At 37.1% G+C, this 23,414-nt stretch overlaps 2 protein-coding genes across 2 annotated transcripts; one reads left to right on the forward strand and one right to left on the reverse strand.

Moving 5' to 3' along the window:
- Nucleotides 1–777: 777 nt before the first annotated feature.
- Nucleotides 778–7,176, reverse strand: LOC110811567 (homeobox-leucine zipper protein ROC7-like). The gene is made up of 10 exons (XM_088215554.1): nucleotides 6,954–7,176; nucleotides 4,983–5,096; nucleotides 4,516–4,806; nucleotides 3,655–3,765; nucleotides 3,307–3,519; nucleotides 3,071–3,224; nucleotides 2,053–2,300; nucleotides 1,887–1,976; nucleotides 1,470–1,758; nucleotides 778–1,218 (listed from the first exon to the last, which is right to left on the reverse strand). The coding sequence occupies exons 2-10, from the start codon at nucleotides 5,091–5,093 to the stop codon at nucleotides 1,190–1,192; spliced, it is 1,536 nt and encodes a 511-aa protein (XP_088071680.1). The 5' UTR covers nucleotides 5,094–5,096; nucleotides 6,954–7,176; the 3' UTR covers nucleotides 778–1,189.
- Nucleotides 7,177–20,960: 13,784 nt separating this feature from the next.
- On the forward strand, nucleotides 20,961–22,533 carry PDLP1 (plasmodesmata-located protein 1). Its single transcript, XM_022038089.2, has 3 exons — nucleotides 20,961–21,857; nucleotides 22,056–22,172; nucleotides 22,267–22,533. Exons 1-3 carry the CDS (start codon nucleotides 21,083–21,085, stop codon nucleotides 22,272–22,274), a joined length of 900 nt encoding a protein of 299 aa, XP_021893781.1. The 5' UTR covers nucleotides 20,961–21,082; the 3' UTR covers nucleotides 22,275–22,533.
- Nucleotides 22,534–23,414: the final 881 nt, after the last annotated feature.

A 23,414-nucleotide genomic window follows, 5' to 3' on the forward strand; every position in this document is an offset into this window, starting at 1 on the left:
TACTTTTTCACTGATAGTTTGATATTATGACAAACATCTGTCACTTTGTCGTCGTTAACTTCATCATGTACGGGCTAAAGAAGTTGCATGTACCGTAATTTAGAGTATGAATTTATACCCATGGTGTTTTTTAGTTGGGTCGAATCAAAAATAAATATATATTTTCGATCAAATATGTCATCAGTCACATATTTTTTTTGTAAAAGATGTTTCAGATGACTTACTACTAATATTGTTTGTAGCTAATGGTTTTTCTATCTTTTGTTGGCTTGAACATCAACACCAATATAATTTTCGCGGAGAGTTTATCTTTTAGTTTTTCTAACTTGGGACAAGTCAATGTTTTCTTACTATTATCAAATTATATTTTGCTTGTATATTATTAACTTTTTAAATAGAAAGTGCTTCATACTTTTCTTTTCAAGCGAAGTCAGGCAAAACTTCCTTCGTATAGCATACATACACATACAGCAACCTTTTTATTCATTAAACAAAGGTGGAAATAAGGGAATAATAATGTATACGGCCGACAATCTAAAACCTTAATACTCCATACAGATCTGACGCTGTAAGAAAAATTCATTACTTTTTAAGACACAATATTATCTACCCAGCTCCTACTTAAAGTTGAATCCCAATTTAGGGAAGGTACCACCACCGAGGCATAGGCTCGTGCTTGTCAACTGCCAAATCAATATATTTCATATCATCTATATGAGAGATATTCCATAAACGGCAAGCCTACTCGTTAAATTATATGAAAGCTCAAAAAGATAATTCCAGAATACAAGTCAAAAGTTTGATATTAATCTTAGCATTCAGACTCAAGTCTGCATTTATTTGAGACAACAAAATGGCCGTTCTGTAAGTTCTTTTTATGTTTACATAAAAACGAAAAAGCAAGATACCATATAAACTGAAACTTCTCATAAAGTTCACATGGACCACAAAATGCAGTCTTGGAACTTAATGATACCCTCTCTGAGAAAAACATCCCCACTTCAGAGATAACATATCTCTTCGGAACCGCAATTTGTCTACCGCAAACTGCCAACTACACAGTACCCACTAACCGGAACTAGCTATATTTATGAACTATGATTATTCTATCTGGTATTCACACTAACTTAGCTATTAATATGTTTGGATTTATCCAACCAAACTTTGGAGGTTCACGACACCAAACACATTACTCGTTCTCTTCTCCATCTCTTGCAACTGCAGAAAGAAGCAAAAGCATCAGAAAACAGAAGTTTTACCACACGAGAAATTGTAAGTGACATCGCTGACCCTTATTGAATCCTGATTGTATATTTTAAATGTATCAACCTACTTGAACAAGAATCTAAGAAATAAATTCGGGAAATCCATAAGAATGATATTCTGAAATCAACCAAATTAAAATCCAGAGGTTTGGTGTTGACAATTCACGGCCAAGAATCTTTAAGGAGGTGGACTACAGGAATTACCTGCTTCGTTGATCTCATTAACAGTGGAGTTTATGAGTTGACTCACAGCCTCAATGGCTTCCTCAGTTCCTGACACTTCAAGTTCTTGTTGCATGGCAATAGTCACTAGAGATGAATCAGATTCTGGTGGCCCACCAGGGATTACGGTAAAACCTGATGGCTTTAGTATATTCTCTCTCAAAGATCCATAAAGAAGAGTAAGATCAACATCATCCTGGATCATTGGTGATGATAGTATGAATGAACAAAATTCATCCCTTGAAACCACTTGCACAACGTATTCATAGGCCTGTAAGGTTAGAATATGTTGACTGAGAAAATGATTATACTATAATCCATTATACTGTAACTCCAGCTACCCGGGTAATAAACAAAATGAAATATTAGAACCTTTCTTAAGAAGTTAAGTGGCACTACCTTTTTGTGTATAGTAATATAACCGCCACCATCTTTCACTGCAAGTTTAATGACTTCTTCAGGTTCCACCAAACTTAGAAAACTAGGCCACTATAAAAGACAGATAGATTAGGAGTTCATACAGATTGAAAAACTGATCACTTTGATCTAAGTAGTTGCAATTTACCTGTAATGCCATATTCTTTCTGGCTAGAAGATCGAGAACTGATGAGGGCTTTTTGGGCACTCGAAAGCTAGTCAATCCAATGTAGTTATTTGAACCCATTGCACTGCTGTGATTTCCGATCCTGCTCCTCAAAATTCTTACACCCCTGTCTGAGAGTAGAGTCCACTTATTTTCATTGGGAGTTCCATTAACACATTCCGAATAGACCTTCTCCATGATTTCAGTTACCTTAAGCAGACTATTACTAACTGCAAATTGGCACAATTATTTTAACTTACAAGTATCAGTTTTGAAGTTAGCAATTCAGGAGGCAAATACCACATGTTCAACACATGTCAAAGGCTGACTGCAATGTTACTGGAATTTTGACAATCAAAAAGATGGTTATAAAGTACCATTTCGTGATTTAAAGACATAATAATTATTACCAATTTTTGCAACCCTTATCATGAATGCATATGTCCAAGGCCCAAGAAGAATACATGTATATTATGATTTATAGCTGATTATAGGACTTCCATGACCTCTCAATTGATTAATCATTTTCAAGGCAAAAAGCAGAAAACAACACCAGTTCCCAAAATTATATATACACTATATATGTATATCTTGAGCAGATACGATCCAACAAAGAACAATTTGTTCCCATATATAAAAGGGACTGAGGCAGTCTCGGGGAGGCACCACCATACTCAATAACATAAAGGCCAAAAAATCTTTAACATATTCCTAAATATTGAAAATACTTAAACTGGTAAGAACAAAAAGAGAAAGGAAAATTAGTTTATTGAAATCCTATAGTTTCCTGAAATAAAATAAGTTGTTGTGTTAAATGTGTAAGATATTTTGTAAAAGACTTACAATCCACAGTAAGCATAAAAAATAAGTTGTTGTGTTAAATGTGTAAGATATTTTGTAAAAGACTTACAATCCACAGTAAGCATAAAGCCTCAGCTAAACCACTGTTGTAGCATTATTGCCCAAAAAGGAGCAATACCAAGATAAGATGATTCTATACCTTTCCAGCCTATTTCTGTATTAATACTGATCACTTCGCTATCCTGTCGCTTCACTTTCTGTAACAATGCATTAACCCAGCGCTTTGCACAGAATGCCATGTCTGAGCCATCAGCCATACCATCATTTACTTCCACATTCTCAATCCATATAACCTGCAGATGTAAAGAGATTCATGAAAGTGAAAGTTTCTAAAACAATAAATAAAATTCATAAGCTAATGAGAACAACACCAACCTCAGAATGCTCTTTGTGCTTCCTGATTATTACCCCAGAAGGCCTTCTCCGACAATCTGGCTTGAATGTAGAATCAGATGTGATATTGTTGAAATAATCAGTTGAGATATCAAATAAAATCCAGATATTTGGTATGATTTCCTTTAGGCATCTAATGAAACGGAATTTCCGAGTTGACACAAAAGGTGTTGGTAAGAAGAGTTCAGCATTGACCTATGTCACAGAAGGATTTGATGCAATCTTAATTAATATAAATTATCATGCTAGTGACAGGCCACGTGGAGCAAATTAGATCAGCCAAAAGGATTGTAGATGCCATTTGTCTCAAAATAAGGCCAAGAAATTTACCATTCTTATAAGTTTGATATTTGGATAAATATCCTGTTGCTGTAAAATGCCAATAGGTCCAGTACTAGATGCACAGAGGACAATTTGTGAGAATACTGAGGCCCATCGATCCTGTGAAGAGAGAGGGAAAAACTATAAACATGGGAACAAGATAAGAACAAAAACTTGAAAACTAGATTTTAGATGACTAACTGGGAACTGAAGGACAGAAAAATCATTTTCTTATAATGCTTTTATGCAATGTATGCACAGGCAAGTCATCTCCTGCAATCTTTTTGCAGTAGAGGTACTAATAATAGTATCCCCAATCACTGAACATTAAAGCTACAAAACTAAATGCACACAAGAAGCAGCTCGCCATCCCTTAATAGGAGGTTGGGCAATCTGTAAGGTGGGACTATCCCATATCAGTTCTATCATTATTTGCAATAAAGGTGAGAAGTTTCAACTCATACTAATTTGTCTATAGTCCTGGAACTCAAGTAGAATTCTAGTTATTCACTTGATCCCAATAACCTCCAACACATTTCCTCCATGCAGATGACCATGTCCACAATACGTAAAAATGTGAAATCATAAGGGATCTATATTTTTTCTTTTTCAGTAAAACTAAGGACATATCCTTCTGCAGTATGTTGTGAAGCCCTAAAAAATAGCATAACAAAAAAACCAGAATTTGCACTTTTTATTCAATTCTGTTTACCCCCTTTTCTTTTTTAATGCATCTTGTAGGAAGATAATGTGCACTGATAGGTCACCATAAATATTCTGGCTTAGTTCACATTTGTAGCAGTATAAGATCCTAATAGATGCTTTATATTGAACCTAGGATATTCCCATACCAAGCTTAGGGAATCTCACCACATTCATCATCACCGAAATCAGAATTGGAATAGCGATGGGAATAACTGCACTCTCAATTGAGCGCTCAATTCTCATCCCGGGAGGTGGGGGACTTCGGAAAATATGCAGGAATTCTTCAATTGAACCCACAGCTGGAGTGCCAACAACCCAGGTGTTTTCCTTGAAAGCCAACGTCATAACTTCTTTGTATGCTGCTTTGATGATGTTATTTGCCTCTTGTAAATAGAGGAAATCATTGTTACCACTTGTGTCCTGGGTAACTACACTTGAAGATGCTTGAATGGGCAACTGAAATTTATAGATACTAGAGTCATTAAGTTTCAAAGGAACATTCACGGAAGATAGCTCAACATCTTAGCATGCAACCATAAGATTATGTTACCAAATTACTATAAACATGCCATTTCAAGACAATTAAGCCACCATTCTAAAAATATTGTTCAATTTGGTATTATAGGTTACACCTCAAGTGTGGCATTTGCAGCTGCATCTGTGCGGGATTCGACCAAGCAAGCCCGTGAATCAACCTCCTCTTCTGATCTTTGATTTCCCTCGAACTGCTGCTCAGAATCCATAAGCTGCATAGAAAAGTAAACAAAAAGGAAAATATCCATTATTATATTAATTGATTTTAAAAGTCTCCTACCTGATATATCTTAATTCACCAGCTTATTATGGTTATAGCATCTTTAGAATGCCATAACAAGAGTGAAAAGGGAATGCAGCAGCAGACGTATTAACATAGGCCAAATCAAGGAGCAAAATGATTTAAAAACTAAGATATAGATGTTGGTGATAATGAAGCTTTATTTAAAAAAAAAAAAGTTAGTGATAATGAAGCTTAAACAGTAACGATATTATCGCTACACATGTATACATGTATGCATACCTATAATATAAAATGGAGATCATGCAATTACCTTCGGTGTGAGTACTAGCTGGGAGGAATCTATCCTGAATTTTGCATCCACGAGACACACTAAGCTATATTTGGAGAAACTACATGAACGTGCATGCATGTACACTTGCACAAATAGAGAAAGGGAGTTTAGACTGCAGGGTTCCTCTTTATAAAAATTTGTACACATTGCTTTAACTTACCTAATGTTGTTCCTAATCCAGAAAAGTAATGCAGAAATTATATAATATGTAAACCCTTGTTACAAGTTTGGAAACAAGATCTTTAAAAACAACCATAAACAGAAAAATACGAGAACAGACATGAGGAAAAAATAGGAAATGCAATTTATGTCTGCCTTGTTTTTTATCATCTTCTTATTCTTTTTCCTCGCTATGCAAAATATGTGAATTTTAAGAGTCCATGCTTAGAGATCCTTGAACATATATCATTTCAAATAAGGCACAACAACAATATTATCATCCTTCACTTATAATTCTCTACTTGGATGTTTTAAGAGGGTTTCTACGTCGACTAAAACCATTTAATTATTTCCTAAAAAGTTACAAAAGCCAAAATGCAATATGTAACATAATAGGTGACTGTCTAACAAACTTCGCCGTATAAAAACTCCTCTTAGCTCTTACAATAAGCAATAATTTAATCCAATGAGAAAGATAAAAGAACCATTTATCAATACAAGTGACTAAGACTCTTCATCATTTGTTGACAACACAAATTTATTGTGTATCTTTTAGACGCAAGAAAAAGGACCGTTAAAAAAAAACTTCTGTGACTAGATTGATAGAAATACTCATGCGTACACTCATTTGATATCAGAATATTCCCTACTCAAGGAATACCTTTATTATCAACTCCTTGTAAATCATCAAATGTTACTGAAATTCAAAATTCAACGAAAATCTACACAGAAAATACATTTAAGTGACCATACTCTGCACGAAACTAAAGGATTATTCCACAAAGTTGAAAGAAATTCATGCAGAACCGAGCGGAGCATATCCACTAACCATAACACAGACAACATGTAAAACCTAAACCACTAGTGGATACCAAAGGGTCGACTTTTACAAACTTCAAACACAGAACGACTGCCCGAATCAATCACTCAATGCAGCAACGAATTAACCGATAACAAAAGCGAAAAAAAATCAACAAACCGTCAATTATTCACACAAAGCAGAAAGACAACCCTGATGCATTTTCCGATCACAGGATAAAATCAAACCTTACTCCCTTTCAAAATCACACTGAACAGAGAGGTTGATCGAAACCTCGCAAAATCAAAAACCAAAGAAATGTACTGAACATCAATCTGAAAAGATCTCAAAGCACCGAAGCAAACAAACAAACAAACTGCATTGGTTTACGGAAAACCCAAAAAACCAGCGGAAACCGATACCACCACGAACAAAACCACCGAAGACAAAACCAGAACCAAACAAAAACCACCTTGAAAAAAAAAAACTCACTTTGAGTAAACAGAGGGAAGGAAAGAGGACTAAACCAGCGATACCTTAGTAGAGAAGGCTTGAGCTCGGTAGAGAGAAGAAACGGAGAGGAGAGCAAATGGGTTTTGGTTGTGGTGCGTTTTGCTGGTTTTGGTTTGGTTTGGTTTTTATTTCCCGCCGTGAGCTCTTGGGTTCCTCAGGACAAAACGTCTCTCACTTGTGCTCCTCTGCACGGCGAGCTGATAGACTGCCACGTGTCGCATGACGTCACGCTCTTAAGACAGCGTGAAATTGCTCCCCTTATTCTCCCTTCTTTTTCATGGTTTAAAGATGCATCTTTTGTTTCCTTCTTAGATTTTTGATTTTAGTTGAAGGAATTAAATTTTTGGGATATTTCTCCAATTTTACGTTACAACTTTTTTAATTTGTTAATATAATAATTAAAAAATACATTTGTTGAGAATGGAAAAATATATACATTTTTTGAATTTTTTCATTAAATTTTTTTTTTTTCTTCAAAAAGAGAGAGCTTTAATAACTTTATTAGTATGTGTAAAAAAGAAAATAGCATTAAATTTTGTTTACAAATTATGATATTTAATGGGAATTTTATGAAATATTTACAAATATATATATTATTACATATTTTATATAGTACAATATACAAAAATCATTTTAAATTTATATTTAATTATATAAAATTATGACAATATATAATTAATTTTTATGCACAAAAACATTAACATTATTTAGTTTCTTTGTGTATGTATATTATTTTATGAATCTCTAGAGATGAATTGGACTTTTTCATTATTTAATTATCACTCTCAATATCATATTTATATTATGTTAAGGGATGAATGATATAATTTTTTGATGGAATTAATTAATCAACTGTACATAACTGTATAATAAATTTAAATAATCACAAAGTATGATGGATTTTGTATAACAAAATAAATCTACGTCGTTACGATTAATACTTGCAGGAAATTAATTTAACTTAATTTTACAAGTTAAATATGAATAAACGAAATCTAATAATTACATATTTCTATATGCGTCATAAATTCTGACAATAATATTTTTTGGAATCAATCGACTATATGTACCGACAAACACGAACAACTTAATTTTAAAAAACTGTTAACTTTTTTGTGAAGTCACTTTAATTACGTAACGGTATGATTCTACAACTGTATAACTAATTTTTTTTTACGAAATCTATTAACTCCACTTAACGACATAAATATAAATAATGATGAATATCAAATCACTTGACTGCATGGGAACAAGTAACGACATTAATCCCATGTTAAGTCTAAATAACGACAAAATATTAATTATTTAACTTCAAACCTATGATAGTTAACAATAATGATGTTACCTATTGTTCATACTTGCTTTGACATGATGTTTTAAAATTTTCATGTATTTTTACGATCCACATACATACATCCAAATACTGATTAACCCTAATCCTAATTGGGTATTGGCGTGGTATTGTTTTAAAATTTACATTACTCTTACGAATATGGCTTCTACTTTGCATATATGTGGTGTCACATGAGTAAAACACCAAATACACTACAAAAAAAATATATATGATTATAAATGAAGTCAAAAATAGCCATATTCTAATAATAATAACTAGGCATGATTAGCTGCCAAAATAGTGAGTTGGTCTTATGAGTTTTAATTCATGCTTGCTCTAAGCTTGAAAAGACATTATTAAAACCCAACGTGACTCGTGTGTTAACAAACTATCGTTCACAAATTTCATATCAATTTGACACTCCAACTAAGTAAATAAAAGAGCGAGAGAGCAAGCGCGCGTGCGCGAGAAAGCGAGAGAGAGAGAGAGATAGAAGAATGTGAGTAAGAATAAAGAGTAAATATTTCACATTTATCTTACCCTATCTTTTAATTCTTTGACCTTAAAAAATCTAAAGTTAATGACAGAATAATAACATTAATCTCTTATAGTAATAATATGACCATCTATTTAATAATTATTGCATGACCATAAAATTGATGGTAATAACCTAGATAGTGGATTATATAATGTGTTTAATGTCCAAGTTTCTAATATTATGATTTATGGTTGATTATTGTTTGAAGAAGTTTCGCGTACTCTGTTAATTATTTTTATTACTTTATGTCCGTTATCACATCAACTATATTATTAATAACAAAGTTTTTTCTTCTTTTTTTTATAAAAAAAATAAACAATTCGACTAAATTACTAAGTATAGTTAATATTTTTTCGTCTTGTCACTTTTTTTTATTACAACCTAAATGGTTTTAATTTTAACCAGTTTGTAATTAATAATTAATGTCGTATAATTAATATTTGAGTTGATATTATTAAACATGATAACCTTGATATAGAAGTCATGAATGAGCATATACTCACAACTTTTTTGTATACCTAGTGGGTGCTGGAGCTCCATATACGAATGAATAAGACTTTTTCGAGAAAAGGCCCACCTTTAAGTTCCATAATTTTAAGTCTGCTATTTCGAACATAATTTTGCTACCTGCAGAGAAAAATATCATTTCCCTTTAGTTAGTTGTGGGCTAGGAGAGATTCGCACCCCCTAACATTGTGGTTCATAGTTACGTGCTTTAAACTATTAATTTCATGCACAACATTTTAATTCATAAAGTTACATATGAATTTAAAGTGATTTGATGAAGATACTTACAAGTTATAACACTATGTATGAAATTCATTAATAATTAATTATTTCATAGAATCAAATAGTTTTATATAACAACACAACTATAAAAAATAATAAATATTAAAAATTAGTTTTAGATAGAGTATGACAAATTTGAGTCAATTAAGTAATATCATGTCATTTAAATTATATCTTTTGACACCAAAAATATTTTATTTTTTATTATATTTAAATTATCCATAAGTGGTATTGTTAATTTTTTTTTAATATAAAATTTATTAACTTGCATCTACACATACCATAATTTTATATATTTATGTTATACTCTAACAATATACTTAAATTGTAACGGCCCCGGAAATTTAAATGAAGAAATATGTATTAAAAATATTAAATGCGAAAGCGAAATAAAAATTTTAATTAACATCCCTTATACAATAACCATAAACGTATTCAACGTATGAAAGAATAAACTAATTAAAAGAAATACTCGAAATAAAAACTATAAATAGAACTATAAAATCTTTAGGCGTCTAACTCGCCGTCTTCCCGCGGAACGGACTCGGGAACCACATCTTCCTGATATGAAATGGTTAAGTAAGGAATGAGATACACTAGTCCAGTAAAGACATCACAATATCTCACTGCCACAGAAGTAAAGGTTGGTAGAAAACAAAAACGACCAATTGATCATAATTTATAACAAACTCATTTATTAATAATAAAAACCTTTACTGTCCACTTGCCTCGGTGAGATTCATGAAAATAACATATGGAAATAATAACATTATAACCATCATAAAATGAAATACACTTTGTAACATAACACATATTATACTTTTGCACTTCAATAATCAGACAACAATTCTCCTCTTTTACCAGTCTACTAGTATCCATGGGGATCCATAAGGGGTCTCCGCTACACGTGAACCATTAACATTAATAACCTGATTCCAGGGTTGTCCCCATACCCCGTCCGGTATGGGCGCCAAAACCATAAACCTCAATACCCCATCCGGTATGAGGGTGAAACGGGTCGTCCCCATACCCCGTCCTGTATGGGCGCCAAAACACATAAGATCTCTATACCCCGTCCGATATGAGAGACCACGTTCCCTGTAGGGTTCCCTACGGATCCGGTCCGTCCACCATCTCTCAAGATATCTAGTCAGGCTGTCCACATTATCCATTTATCAATGCACATAACATTTTTTTAATTTTTCTTGATCTCAATTATCCAATCATACACAAACACGTAAGCCAATAATAACCACCAAACAAAACAACACAACATTGGGTTCACCATAATTCAAACCATAATAAAAGAAACTATGATTCATGCATACGAAAACATAAAATAAATACATCAAATATCATACTACATTTAAAACTAAAAGATAGATCAAACAACAACTAACTGAAAAATACATCAGGTTCGGGCTCCATTAGTAACCTTAATTAATTATACACATGTATTAATTCATGAAATGTCGTTTTATTATTTATTGAGCTTTAATACCGTTATAGAAAATAGGGTGAGAAATCCTCACTTATTTCGGGGTCTGAAATCAGCTCTACAATGCACCTACGGGCTGTCCCTAAATTTCATGAATTTTTTTCGGAAAACTAAAACGCACTACCGGTACCTGCATGCGTCCCAAAAAATCTCAAATCAGACCCAGGACCCCTTTTCGGCCAATATCGGAATTCTGGCACGGCAGCACCGCCGTGCTTCGGCGACGGCACCGCCGCTCGCGGCGGTGATCCGCATCGGGTTGGTCGTTTTCGGCCGAATTCGGCCAAACTTGCATTGGTTCCTGCGATAAAACAACCCTATGGCCCTCGGTGGACCAAAAAATCATGAAAAACTGAGACTTACAGGCGGCGGAGCTCTCGGGTGCGGCGGCTTCTCCAGCGCGAGTCGCGGTTTAATGTTTTGCTCTAGTCAATCTGTAGAGAAAAGGACGGTGATCATGGTGGTGTAAAAATTGCATCAAACGAGAACCGGAAAGGGCCTCATCGGAGGCAAAAATCGAGGGAAGTCGCGGCAGCGGCGCTAGACTTCGGTGGTATTTTTCGGCCGATTGACCGATGGTTTGGCTCCGATTTGGAAATAGACGGATTAAGCATCGAAAAACGAGCCAAAGAGAGAAAATTTACCTCGTTTGGCTGTCAGAAAACCCTCCGGTGCGGTGGCGGCGGCCGGCTCCTCTGACAACTGGTTCTTCTTCTCCGGTGAGGGTACTGGGGCTAAGGTTTGGGGTCGGGTGTGGGTGATGTTATTTATAAGCTTCTTATTTTAATCTCAGCTGTCTATCATGATTTAATCTGAACCGTCCGATCGCGATTAAAATGGAAATAAATCTGGACCGTCCATCGTGATGCAATCTGGGCCGTCCGTGCATGATTCAATATGGGTCGTCCACACGTGTGAGATCTGAACCGTTCGATCGTGTACACGCATATCGCTTACGTGGCTCCTTCTGCGTGGTCTACCGCGTAAGCTTCCTTGCCACGTGGCGTGTTATGGTTGGTCGGGGCTGCTGACTAGGCTGTTGACATGGCACAACTTTCCTAAATTGCATTTTGACCTCCGATTTTCGATTTTCTTTTCAAAAACACCCATAGAATCCAAATTTTCACCCATTTTTCCCAAAATCAATTTTGAATTAAATTCCAAAAATAACTTTACCCTATTTTATCATTATTTTTATTTTTATTTTTATTTTTATTTTTATTTTTATTAAATTAAATTTAAACTTTATAAATTAAATATTGAAAAATTAAACAAAAATTCTAAAAGAAATTAAAATAAATTAAAAAATAAAAATAATAAATTTGGGTGTTACAACTCTCTCCCCCTTAAAGAAATTTGGTCCCCCAAATTTGCCTCTTACTCTTGGTCGAACAAATGGGGATACTGGGCTCTAAAATCTGATTATAGCTCCCAGGTGGCCTCCATTGGCGTGTGATTCTGCAACACGACCTTTACAAATGATATTTTTCGGTTGCGGAGTATCCTGCTTTTTTGGTCCGTGATACCGACTGTTACTTCTTCATAAGATAAGTTCTCTAGGAGTGGAAGAAGTTTATGAGCCAAGACATGAGAGGGGTCCGGGTTGTACTTTCGTAGCATGGATACGTGGAACACATTGTGAATCTTGGAGAGCTCTGGAGGCAGTGCTAGTCTGTAGGCAGCAGTACCAATCCTGTCTAAGATTTCAAAAGGTCTAATAAATCAAGGGTTCAATTTTTCCCTCCTCCCGAACCTACTAATTTCCTTGAAATGAGTGACCTTAAGGAACACCCGGTCGCCTTTCTCAAACGCTAAATCTCTCCTTCGGGTGTCCGTATAAATCTTTTACCTGCTCTGAGCCGTCTGAATATTTTTTCTGATTTTAACTATTTTAGACGTGGTCTCCTCTACCAACTCCGGGCCGAACAATCTTCTATCGCCCACTTCTTCCCAACAAATCGGTGATCTGCACGGGCGCCCACATAACACCTCATATGGAGCCATGCCGATGCTTGCTTGGTAGCTGTTGTTGTAGGCGAACTCTATCAGGGGTAGATGGTCGTCCCAATGACCCCCGGAGTCAATGACATATGCTCGGAGCATATCCTCAAGCGTACGAATTGTCCTTTCTGATTGTCCATCATTTTGAGGATTGAAGGTAGTACTGAGAGACAACTTTGTTCTCATGGCTTGTTGAAAGCTACTCCAAAACTGAGAAGTGAACCTAGGGTCCCTGTCGGATACCACTGTCATTGGAACTCCGTGCAATCTGACTATTTCTCGGATATACATTCTTGCAACCTTGTCCAACGTGTCGGTCATTCTGATGGTCAAGAAGTGGGAAGATTTGGTAAGTCGGTCAACGATTACCCAGATGGCGTCATGTCCTGAACGTGCCTTTGGTAATCCCGTTACGAAGTCCATGGTGATGTGTTCCCACTTCCACTCCGGAATAGGTAACGACTGAAGTAGCCCACCTGGGCATTGATGCCATGCCTTGACCTGTTGACATACCAAGCACTTGGATACAAAGTCGGCTATGTCTCTCTTCATCCCATTTCACCAAAACTGGAGTCGCATGCCTTGGTACATTTTGGTACTTCCTGGATGCATGACAAATTTCGAGCTATGAGACTCTGTCATGATATCTCTCTTTAACTCATTGTCATCTGGGACACACACTTTGTCTTAGAAACGGAGTAATCCATATGCAGAGATTCAGAATTCTAAGCTCACTCCCTGTTCTGCATCATTCTTGCGGGCTACTAGGGCGGGGTTGACTCACTGGGCTTCTCTTATTATCTGGATTAACTCGAGCTGGACTGTCAGGCGGCCCAAACATGTGGCTCTCCTCAAGTCGGGAGTCGAACCTGTTGTGTGGCCCTAATTTGCCTGCATTCTGAAACCATCAAATGGGCTAAGATACTTGCACTTTTCCTGTTGAGAGCATCTGCTACCACGTTGTCCTTACCCGAATGGTATAAGATATCACAATCATAGTCTTTAAGGAGTTTCATCCATCTTCTCTGATGCATGTTGAGATCCTTCTGAGTGAATATGTGTTTCAAAATCTTATGATCGGTATAGATCTGAAAGGTCTCTCTGTATAAGTAGTGGCGCCAGGTTTTCAAGACATGTATGATTGCGGCAAGCTCCAAGTCATGGGTGGGATAATTCTTCTCATGATTCTTTAACTGTCTGGACCCATATGCTATGACCTTTCCATGCTTCATCAGGACACAACCCATGCCTAGATAGGAGGCATCATTATAAACTGTATATCCTCCCGATCCACTCGGTAAAGCCAGTACGGGTGCAGTAGTCAACCGCTTCTTCAATTCTGAAAAACTTCTTTCGCAGTCCACTCAAATTTGGCATTCTTCTTCGTGAGTCGGGTTAGAGGAGCTGCTAGGCTGGAGAATCCTTCAACAAACCTGTGGTAATAACCTGTCATCCCCAGGAAACTCCGAATTTCTTTAACTGATGTCAACTTCTCCCAGCCAAGTATCGCTTCAACGTTTTCAAGGTTCATTGATACCCCTTCCTTCAATATGATGTGTCCTAGGAAGGCGGTTTGCTCAAGCCAGAATCCATACTTACTCAACTTTGCATATAACTTCTTGTTTCTGATGACCTGCAAAACTTGGACAAGATGGTGAGCATGTTCTTCTCTACTTTTTGAGTAGACTAAGATGTCATCGATGAACACAATAACAAATTGATCCAAGAACTCTCTGAAGACCCTGCTCATCAGATCCACAAAGATTGTTGGGGCGTTGGTTAGCCCAAATGGCATGACCAGGAACTCATAGTGTCCGTACCTAGTTCGAAAGGCCGTCTTGGGGATGTCTTCTGTTCTTATCTTCACCTGATGGTAGCCTGATCGCAGGTCTATTTTAAAGAAGACCTGTGCACCCTACAGCTAATCGAAAAGGTCATCGATTCTGGGAATGGGATATTTGTTCTTGATTGTAACCTTATTCAATCCACTGTAATCAATACACAGTCTAAACGTTCCATTTTCTTTCCTTGCAAAAGTGACTCCGACACCCCAAGGGGACACACTGTGTCTAATAAAACCACTGTCTTGCAATTCAGTAATTTGTTTCCTCAGCTCTTCCATCTCAATGCGGCTCATGCGGTAAGGAGCAACCGAAATGGGCTGGGTGCCTGGCTGTAAGTCTATAGTGAACTTGACTTCCCTATCCACTGGCAGTCTGGGTAGTTCATCCGAAAAGAAATCTGGAAAGTCTCGGACTACCAGAATCTCTTGGATATAAACTTCTTTCTTGGGCTTGCCTAGTTAGAGAAAATAACAAGATTAAGGTACTAAAAAATTAAGAAAACTTACCATCAATGAATAAATACTAAATGATTTTATTAATTTGTAAATGGCTCCTCATTGGAAGGATTAAATACAACCTTCTTGTTAAAGCAATCTATGGTGGCATGATTCACCGCTAACCAATCGATTCCTAAGATTACATCAAAATCTCCCGTGTCTAACCCTATCAGGTCTACACTCAGTTTTCTATTTGCTATCTCCACGGCACAAGCCCTGTAGATAACTTCCCCTAATAGTGTTTCACCTCCAGCAATAGACACAAACAACAATGAATTAAGTTTATCAGGTGATACATTAAGTTTTGAAGCAAAAACATGTGAAACAAATGAATGCGATGTACCAGTGTCAAATAAAACATGAGCAATATGGTCACAGATAGTGTACATACCCTGCACCACGTCCGGGTCGGTGTCGGCATCCTGTTGGGTAAGGTTGTAAACCCTGCCCTGAAAAGGAGGTCTTCATTGGTTCTAGTTCCTCGGGCACTCTCTCGCATAGTGCTGGGCACTACCACATATGCGACAGGTGTTGTTGAGGCAGTAGCATGGTTGGTCCCCGTGATCCCTGCAACAGTACTAGCAGATCTTTCCACGTGCTACCCCTAAAGCCTGAGGAGGGGCCTGGATCACTGGTCTGGGCCTCTTATTTGGTTGGACCGGCACAATAGGTGCTGGTCTACGGGGTAGAGCTGAGGGTCGGTGACTCCCTGCTAACTGAGGACGGATGTTGAAACTCCTCTCCATAATCTGTGCTTTTGCTAGAACGGCTGAGTATGTCTTGAGCTCCAGTACCAATTAGTGTTGCTTGATTTCAGGGCGGAGCCCCAGTGGAATCTCCTGGCCTTCCTACCTTCATCTATCAATGTCTCCGAAGAGTATCGGCCCAGCTCTAGGAACTTACTAGCATATTCCGATACCGTCATATTTTCCTGGACCAGCTGAATAAACTCCATCTCCTTTAGGTGTCGGATGGGAGATACTCCGCATGGAAGGCCGCTAAGAACTGCTCCCAAGTGGCTGGTGTAGGCAGGGTGGCCTGCTTGAGCTCCCACCAACGACCTGCTTCCCCTACCAGCATGTAAGAAGCAAGGGCAGCTCTCTGCTTAAGAACCACTCTAAAGGTCTTGAAGGCTCTCTCAGTCTCCACTAATCAGTACTGGGCATTTTCGAAAGAGGATCCCCCTGCAAAAGTGGAAGGGTTCAGCCTCCTATACCTCTTTATGTAGCTTGGCTCGATCAAGGAAGGAGCTGAGTCCCGTGGAAGATGGACTGGGCCCGGCTGGGGATAGACTGGGGGGCCTTGTGGTGGCACCTGCTGATATGGTGGGGGCACCGGATTGTACTGTGGCGATGCTGGGCAGTACGGTGGCTGGGGCACTGGTTTATATTGCATCGGTGGTGCCGGGTGGTACCGTGGTGGAGCAGGCTCGTGCCGGGGTGGCTCGGGATCCGCTTGCTGTAGCAGTGGCTCAACCCGTGATAGTGGGGGAGGTTCGGGTAACTCCCTTCTCTCCTCTCGACCTTGCTGGGTGGCCATGATCATTTCCAGCATCTCAAATATTCTGTCCACATCTTCCCAAAGCGAATCATCCCAGGCTGCTCGGTTTAGTGGGGATCTTCCTCTTCTCATTTCTTTGCACCTGCATTTCACACGGAAGAGTTGAGTAACGATTTATCGGTAGGTATTTCTCTAAACATTATTGTATAAGGGATGAGTCCGAGGAACACGGCTCTGATACCAACTGTCACGACCCCGGAAATTTAAATGAAGATGTATGTATTAAAAATCTTAAATGCGGAAGCGAAATAAAAATTCTGATTAACATCCCTTACACAATAACCATAAACGTATTCAACGTATGAAAAAATAAACTAATTAAAAGAAATACTCGAAATAAAAACTATAAATAGAACTATAAAATCTTTAAGCATCTAACTCGCCGTCTTCCTGCGGAACGGGCTCGGGAACTACGTCTTCCTGATTTGAAATGGTTAAGTAAGGAATCAGCTACACTACCCCAGTAAAGACATCACACTATCTCACTGCCACAGAAATAAAGGTTGATAGAAAACAAAAACGACCAATATAGCATAATTTATAACAAACTCATTTATTAATAATAAAAACCTTTACTGTCCACTTGTCTCGGTGAGATTCATGAAAATAATATATGAAAACAATAACATTATAAACATCATAAAATCATATACACTTTGTAACATAACACATGTTATACTTTTACACTTCAATAATCAGACAATAATTCTACTCTTTTACCAGCCTACTAGTATCCATGGAGATCCATAAGGGGTCCCCGCTACACGTGAACTATTAACATTAATAACCTGATTCCAGGGCCGTCCCCATACCCCGTCCGGTATGGGCGCCAAAAACATAAACCTCAATACCTTGTCCGGTATGAGGGTGAAACGGGCTGTCCCCATACCCTGTCCGGTATGGACGCCAAAACACATAAGGTCTCCATACCCCATCCGATATGAGAGACCACGTTCTCGGTAGGGTTCCCTACGGATCCGGTCCGTCCACCATCTCCCAGGATATCTAGTCAGGCTGTCCACATTATCCATTTATCAATTCACATAACCTTTTTTCCATTTTATTTGATCTCAATTATCCAATCATGCACAAACACGTAAGCCAATAATGAACACCAAACAAAACAACACAACATCGGGTTCACCATAATTCAAACCATAATAAAAGAAACTATGATTCATGCATACAAAATCATAAAATAAATACATCAAATACCATACTGCATTTAAAACTGAAAGATAGATCAAACAACAACTGACTGAAAAATACATAAGGTTCGGGCCATTAGTAACCTTAATTAATTATACACATGTATTAATTCATGAAATGTCGTTTTATTATTTATTGAGCTTTAATACCGTGATAGGAAATAGGGTAAGAAATCTTTACTTGTTTCGGGGTCTGAAATCGGCTCTACAATGCGCCTACAGGCTGTCCCTAAATTTCTTGAATTTTTTTTAGAAAACTGAAACGCACTACCGGTACCTGCACATGTCCTAAAAAATCCTAAATCAGACCCACGACTCCTTTTCGGCCAATATCGGAATTCCAGTGCGGCGGCGATCCGCCTCGCATTGGCCGTTTTCGGCTAAATTCGACCAAAGTTGCATTGGTTTCTGTGATAAAACAACTCTAGGGCCCTCGGTGGGCCAAAAAATCACGAAAAACCGAGACTTACCGGCGGCAGAGCTCTCGGGTGCAGCGGCTTCTCCGGCACAAGTCGCGGTTTAATGTTTTGCTCCAGTCAACCTGTAGAGAAAATGACGGTGATCACAGTGGTGTAAAAATTGCATCGAATGGGAACCGGAAAGGGCTTCATCGGAGGCAAAAACCGAGGGAAGTCGCGGCGGCACTGCTGAACTTCGGAAAACCCTCCGGTGCTGTGGCGTGTGGCAGCGGCCGGCTCCTCCGGCGACTGGTTCTTCTTCTCCGGCGAGGGTACTGGCGGCTAAGGTTTGGGGTTGGGTGTGGGTGAGGTTATTTATAACCTTCCCCTTTTAATCTCAGCCGTCCATTATGATTTAATCTTGGCCGTCCGATTGCGATTAAAATGAAAATAAATCTAGATCGTCCATCGCGATGCGATCTAGGCCGTCCGTGCGTGATTCAATCTGGGTCATCCGCACGCGTAAGATCTGGGTCGTCCGTGTGAGTGAGATTTGGGTCGTCCGCACGCGTGAGATCTGGACCGTTCGATCGCGTGCACGCGGATCGCTCACGTGGCTCCGTCCGCGTGGTCTACCGTGTCAGCTTCCTTGCCACGAGGCGTGTTCTAGTTGGTCGAGGTTGCTAACTGGGATTCTGACGTGGCACAACTTTCCTAAATTGCGTTGTGAACCTCCGGTTTTTTATTTTCTTTTTAAAAATACTCATATAATCTAAATTTTCACCATTTTTTTTCAAAATCAATTTCAATTAAATTCTAAAAATAATTTTGCCTTATTGTATTATTATTATTATTTTTATTTTTTTTAAATTAAATTAAAACCTTATAAATTAAATATTAAAAAATTAAACAAAAATTTTAAAATAAATTAAAAAACAAAAATAATAAATTTGGGTGTTACATAAATTTATCATAAAATCTATTAACTCCACATTTCTTGCATTTTTATATAAAAGTTAATATCTATAACCATATATTTAAATTTTTTAAAAATTCAATCCTCTATGTAACTTAAGCATCTATCTACAACAAATTCAATTAACTTCATGTAATTATACGAATCTAAATAATGTCAACACCAAATTATCGCTTACATTTGATTTTTTTTATATATTAAAAAAAAAATAAACGATGAATTTTTTTATATGAAATCAGCAGATTCCACCTAATAATATAGTAAATTCGAATAACATAATATATTTATAATTAAACTTTATAAATTATTAACTTTTCATAATATAAATCATAACACAAGATATTTATGATATAGCTAATGCTTTCATTAATTTCATTAATTCATTTTAATGATCTAAATATCAATGGCAAGAAAGATTAAATTTCTTAATTTCATGTCGAACATTTGACAAAACATAAAAATAAATAAATAAATCGTAAAATAAAACAGAATTATTAAACTGAATTAATAATTAAAAATTATCATAATTAACGTATTTAATGTAAAATTAAATGAATTATATTAGTATTATTTTTATAATTATTTTAACATATATATTATATATGCAGTTATTACACTCTGTCAATTTCAATTGATTAAAATCCATGAAGCACCGGTCCAGTACATAAGCACATAAGCATTTCAATAACAAAGTTCGTAGGATTAGATCCCCTCATAATCTCTTACTTTCTTTTTTCCATTATATATATATATATATATGTATGTATGTATGTATGTATGTACGTGTGTATGTATATGTATACGTATACGTATGTATGTATGTATGTATAATAGTTGTTCAATATTTAATACCCGTACAGAGCAACACAGGCATACAGATGTGAGTAAAGAAATGGATAGGATTAATCAGTCAAAGCTGGAGTGGACCCATGACTGACGAGGCACTGCATTTGTACTTCCAAGCTGGACACCAGAATCAAATTTTATTACATTCCACTTTTTAACAAAATCAATCAATCACTATTTTTTTAAAATAATTTACTTTTTCCAATATTAATTTTTTAATAAAAAATTTAATTTTTTTAAAAATTAAATATTCACTTAAATTTGATGAGTTTAAAATTTAATTAATTAGTGTGTTAGTGTGATTAAATTAAGCTTTTGAACAGGAAATTATATAAAAATATATATATATTTCAAAAATACATTACCAAATAGGTACACCATGTTATGAAATTAATAACCCAACTAACATTTTATTGATAGCCAAAAATTTACTAATAACGTATTGGAGTTAAAACCAGAAAATAGGAGAACACGAGAAAAAAAAAACCTAAAAAAAGCTCCTTTAAAGGACCACTCTAGATGGCAAAAAAAACAAAACAAAACCCAGATCAGCTGTATCAGAATTTCAAAAGAAAAACCTGAAGAAAACCCTGCCCATGTTTTTGAAAACCACAAGAAATAAACAGAAAAAGGTTTCGTTTATAATTTCCGCATACTTCCCCAAATGGGTTTCCCTAAAGAATCCTTCTTCTTCCTCCTCCTTCTCATCTCTGTTTCCGTGATGATCCACTTGACAATCTTTTTTGGCTTTTTGACCGTTGCCGCGACTGCTGTAGATTATACCAACTTGGTTTTCAAGGGCTGCGCGGACCAGAACTTTCAAGACTCATCTGGGTTGTACTCGCAGAACCTCAAAACCCTATTGTCATCCATGGTTTCGCAGTCTTCCCAGAAGATTTTCTGGACAACCACGTCTGGCGACGACCGGACTGCCATCAGAGGACTCTACCAATGCAGAGGAGACCTCACCACCGGTCAGTGCTCCACCTGCATCGGCAAGATCCCAGAACTGATTAACAAACTCTGCGGTAAAGCCGTCGCGGCGAGAGTGCAGCTCAGTGGGTGTTACTTAAGGTACGAGGTGGCCGGGTTCAAGCAGGTTGCAGAAACAGAGCTGTTGTACAAGGTTTGTGGGTCGATTCAGGCGAGTGGAGGTGGGTTTGAGGAGAGGAGGAAGATGGCGTTTGATACGGCGGTGAATGGAGTGAAGAACAATGGCGGTGGATTGTTTTACACAGGGGTTTATCAGTCTGTTTACGTGTTGGGTCAGTGTGAAGGTGATTTGGCGAGTAGTGACTGTGGTGATTGCTTGAAGAGTGGGTTTGAGAAAGTTGAAAGTGAATGTGGTGAGTCAATTTCAGGACAGGCTTATCTCCATAAATGTTATGTTAGCTACAGTTATTACCCAAATGGGGTGCCCACCATTAATCCATCATCAGGTAAAAATAAGTAGAAAGTTATCATTTTGTTTTCTCTTCCGTGTTTTTTGAAGAAGAAATGCCCTTTAATTTATGCTTTTATAGAAGGTGTGTGTGTGTGTGTGTGTATATATATATATATATATGCATGTATGTGAAGTTAGGAAGGCGGGTGCTTACGAGGGTGTTTAAATGACTGTAATATGGTTAATTGAATAGGATCATCAAAGCAACACACGCAGAGGACAGTGGCGATTGCAGTTGGGGGAGTAGCAGCTTTTGGGTTTTTGGTGGTTTGTCTGTTGTTTGCCAAATCTGTGCTGAAGAAACGTGTCGGTGAGAATCAAGACTCGGCAGCAACTTTTGACATCTTATTCATTTGTGTAGTTAATTTGGCATCTCATTCATCGTGTTTCAAAATCATGTGCAGATTATTGACTACCGAGAAGCGAATTGGAAAATATTTTGATCAAGATTGGCAACCCGGTGATTAGATTCAATGGAGTTGGGTGGGTACATCACAATAGAAGAAAAACAAAATCAAAAGAGGGAGCCTCTGTTTTGAAAGAGAAAAGCAATTTAGGGTTTAGGAAAAGCAATTGAATTTGTGGGACAACATGTCTATATATATGCTACTAACTTTTATCTCTTTGTACATGCACAAAATTTACACAATCAGATACAACCAAGTAAACAACTTTCGTCTCCTTCTAACATCCCCACTCCTTCTTCACCTAAATTTTCTGTCTCTACTCAATACACATTTATAGTAAAAATGACACCGGAGATTGGATTTGATTACGGCACCCATTATATCGAGTGTTAAATATAGTCACCAGTTAGTCTATTAGCATCAATCATCCGTCAAATTTGTCTATACAGGAACTTTAAGAGATTAAGTCCGCAATTGGTCAACTAATATAAGGGTTAATAATATACCTTAAGCAATCAATAATGTGGTTCTGTGTCATTTCACATCCAAATGAGTTGCTTTCATAATAAAGTAAGAGCACCTAAAGGAAGGGGAAAAGTAAAACATATTTCATTGCTTCTCTTCATTGCTAAGGTATTAAGGCAACCGAGGGGATTGATTTTGTGAAAAGCCCAGGATGCATCTGGGGCCACATCTATTTACTATATATAATAAAGTCCTGCCTTTAGGTCCCAGCAAAGGACTTGATGTTTGAAAGGATCAAAACTGGTTCGTTCACACTAAACAACTTTCTCTGCCAACCTAGCCCGCAGAGAAAAAGAATCGTACACAATGGATCCTTAGTTTATCTGATCTGTATTTTGCTCCCTGCCTCATGACAAGAATCTTAAGATCTAATGATTAGCAGATAAGGGTTCAGAAACCATTAGGCAACTATCAAATAATTCAGAGATGCTACTCCTAAGTGAATGCTAGGACAGCAGGACCTGCCCCAAGAGACTTTGATCTGAGTTCCGATATCGATACTTGCAGAGACATTACATTCACAACAAAATGAAATGTCACTTCGTGACAATCTTGAACAGAACTTATAATTGGGCAGGTAACAGCAATAGCCTATTAAGAATAACAAAGATCACAGAGCA

The sequence above is a fragment of the Carica papaya genome, chromosome 3 (genome assembly GCF_054855325.1).
Source record: "Carica papaya isolate Zhongbai chromosome 3, ASM5485532v1, whole genome shotgun sequence".
Taxonomy (NCBI): Eukaryota; Viridiplantae; Streptophyta; class Magnoliopsida; order Brassicales; family Caricaceae; genus Carica; species Carica papaya.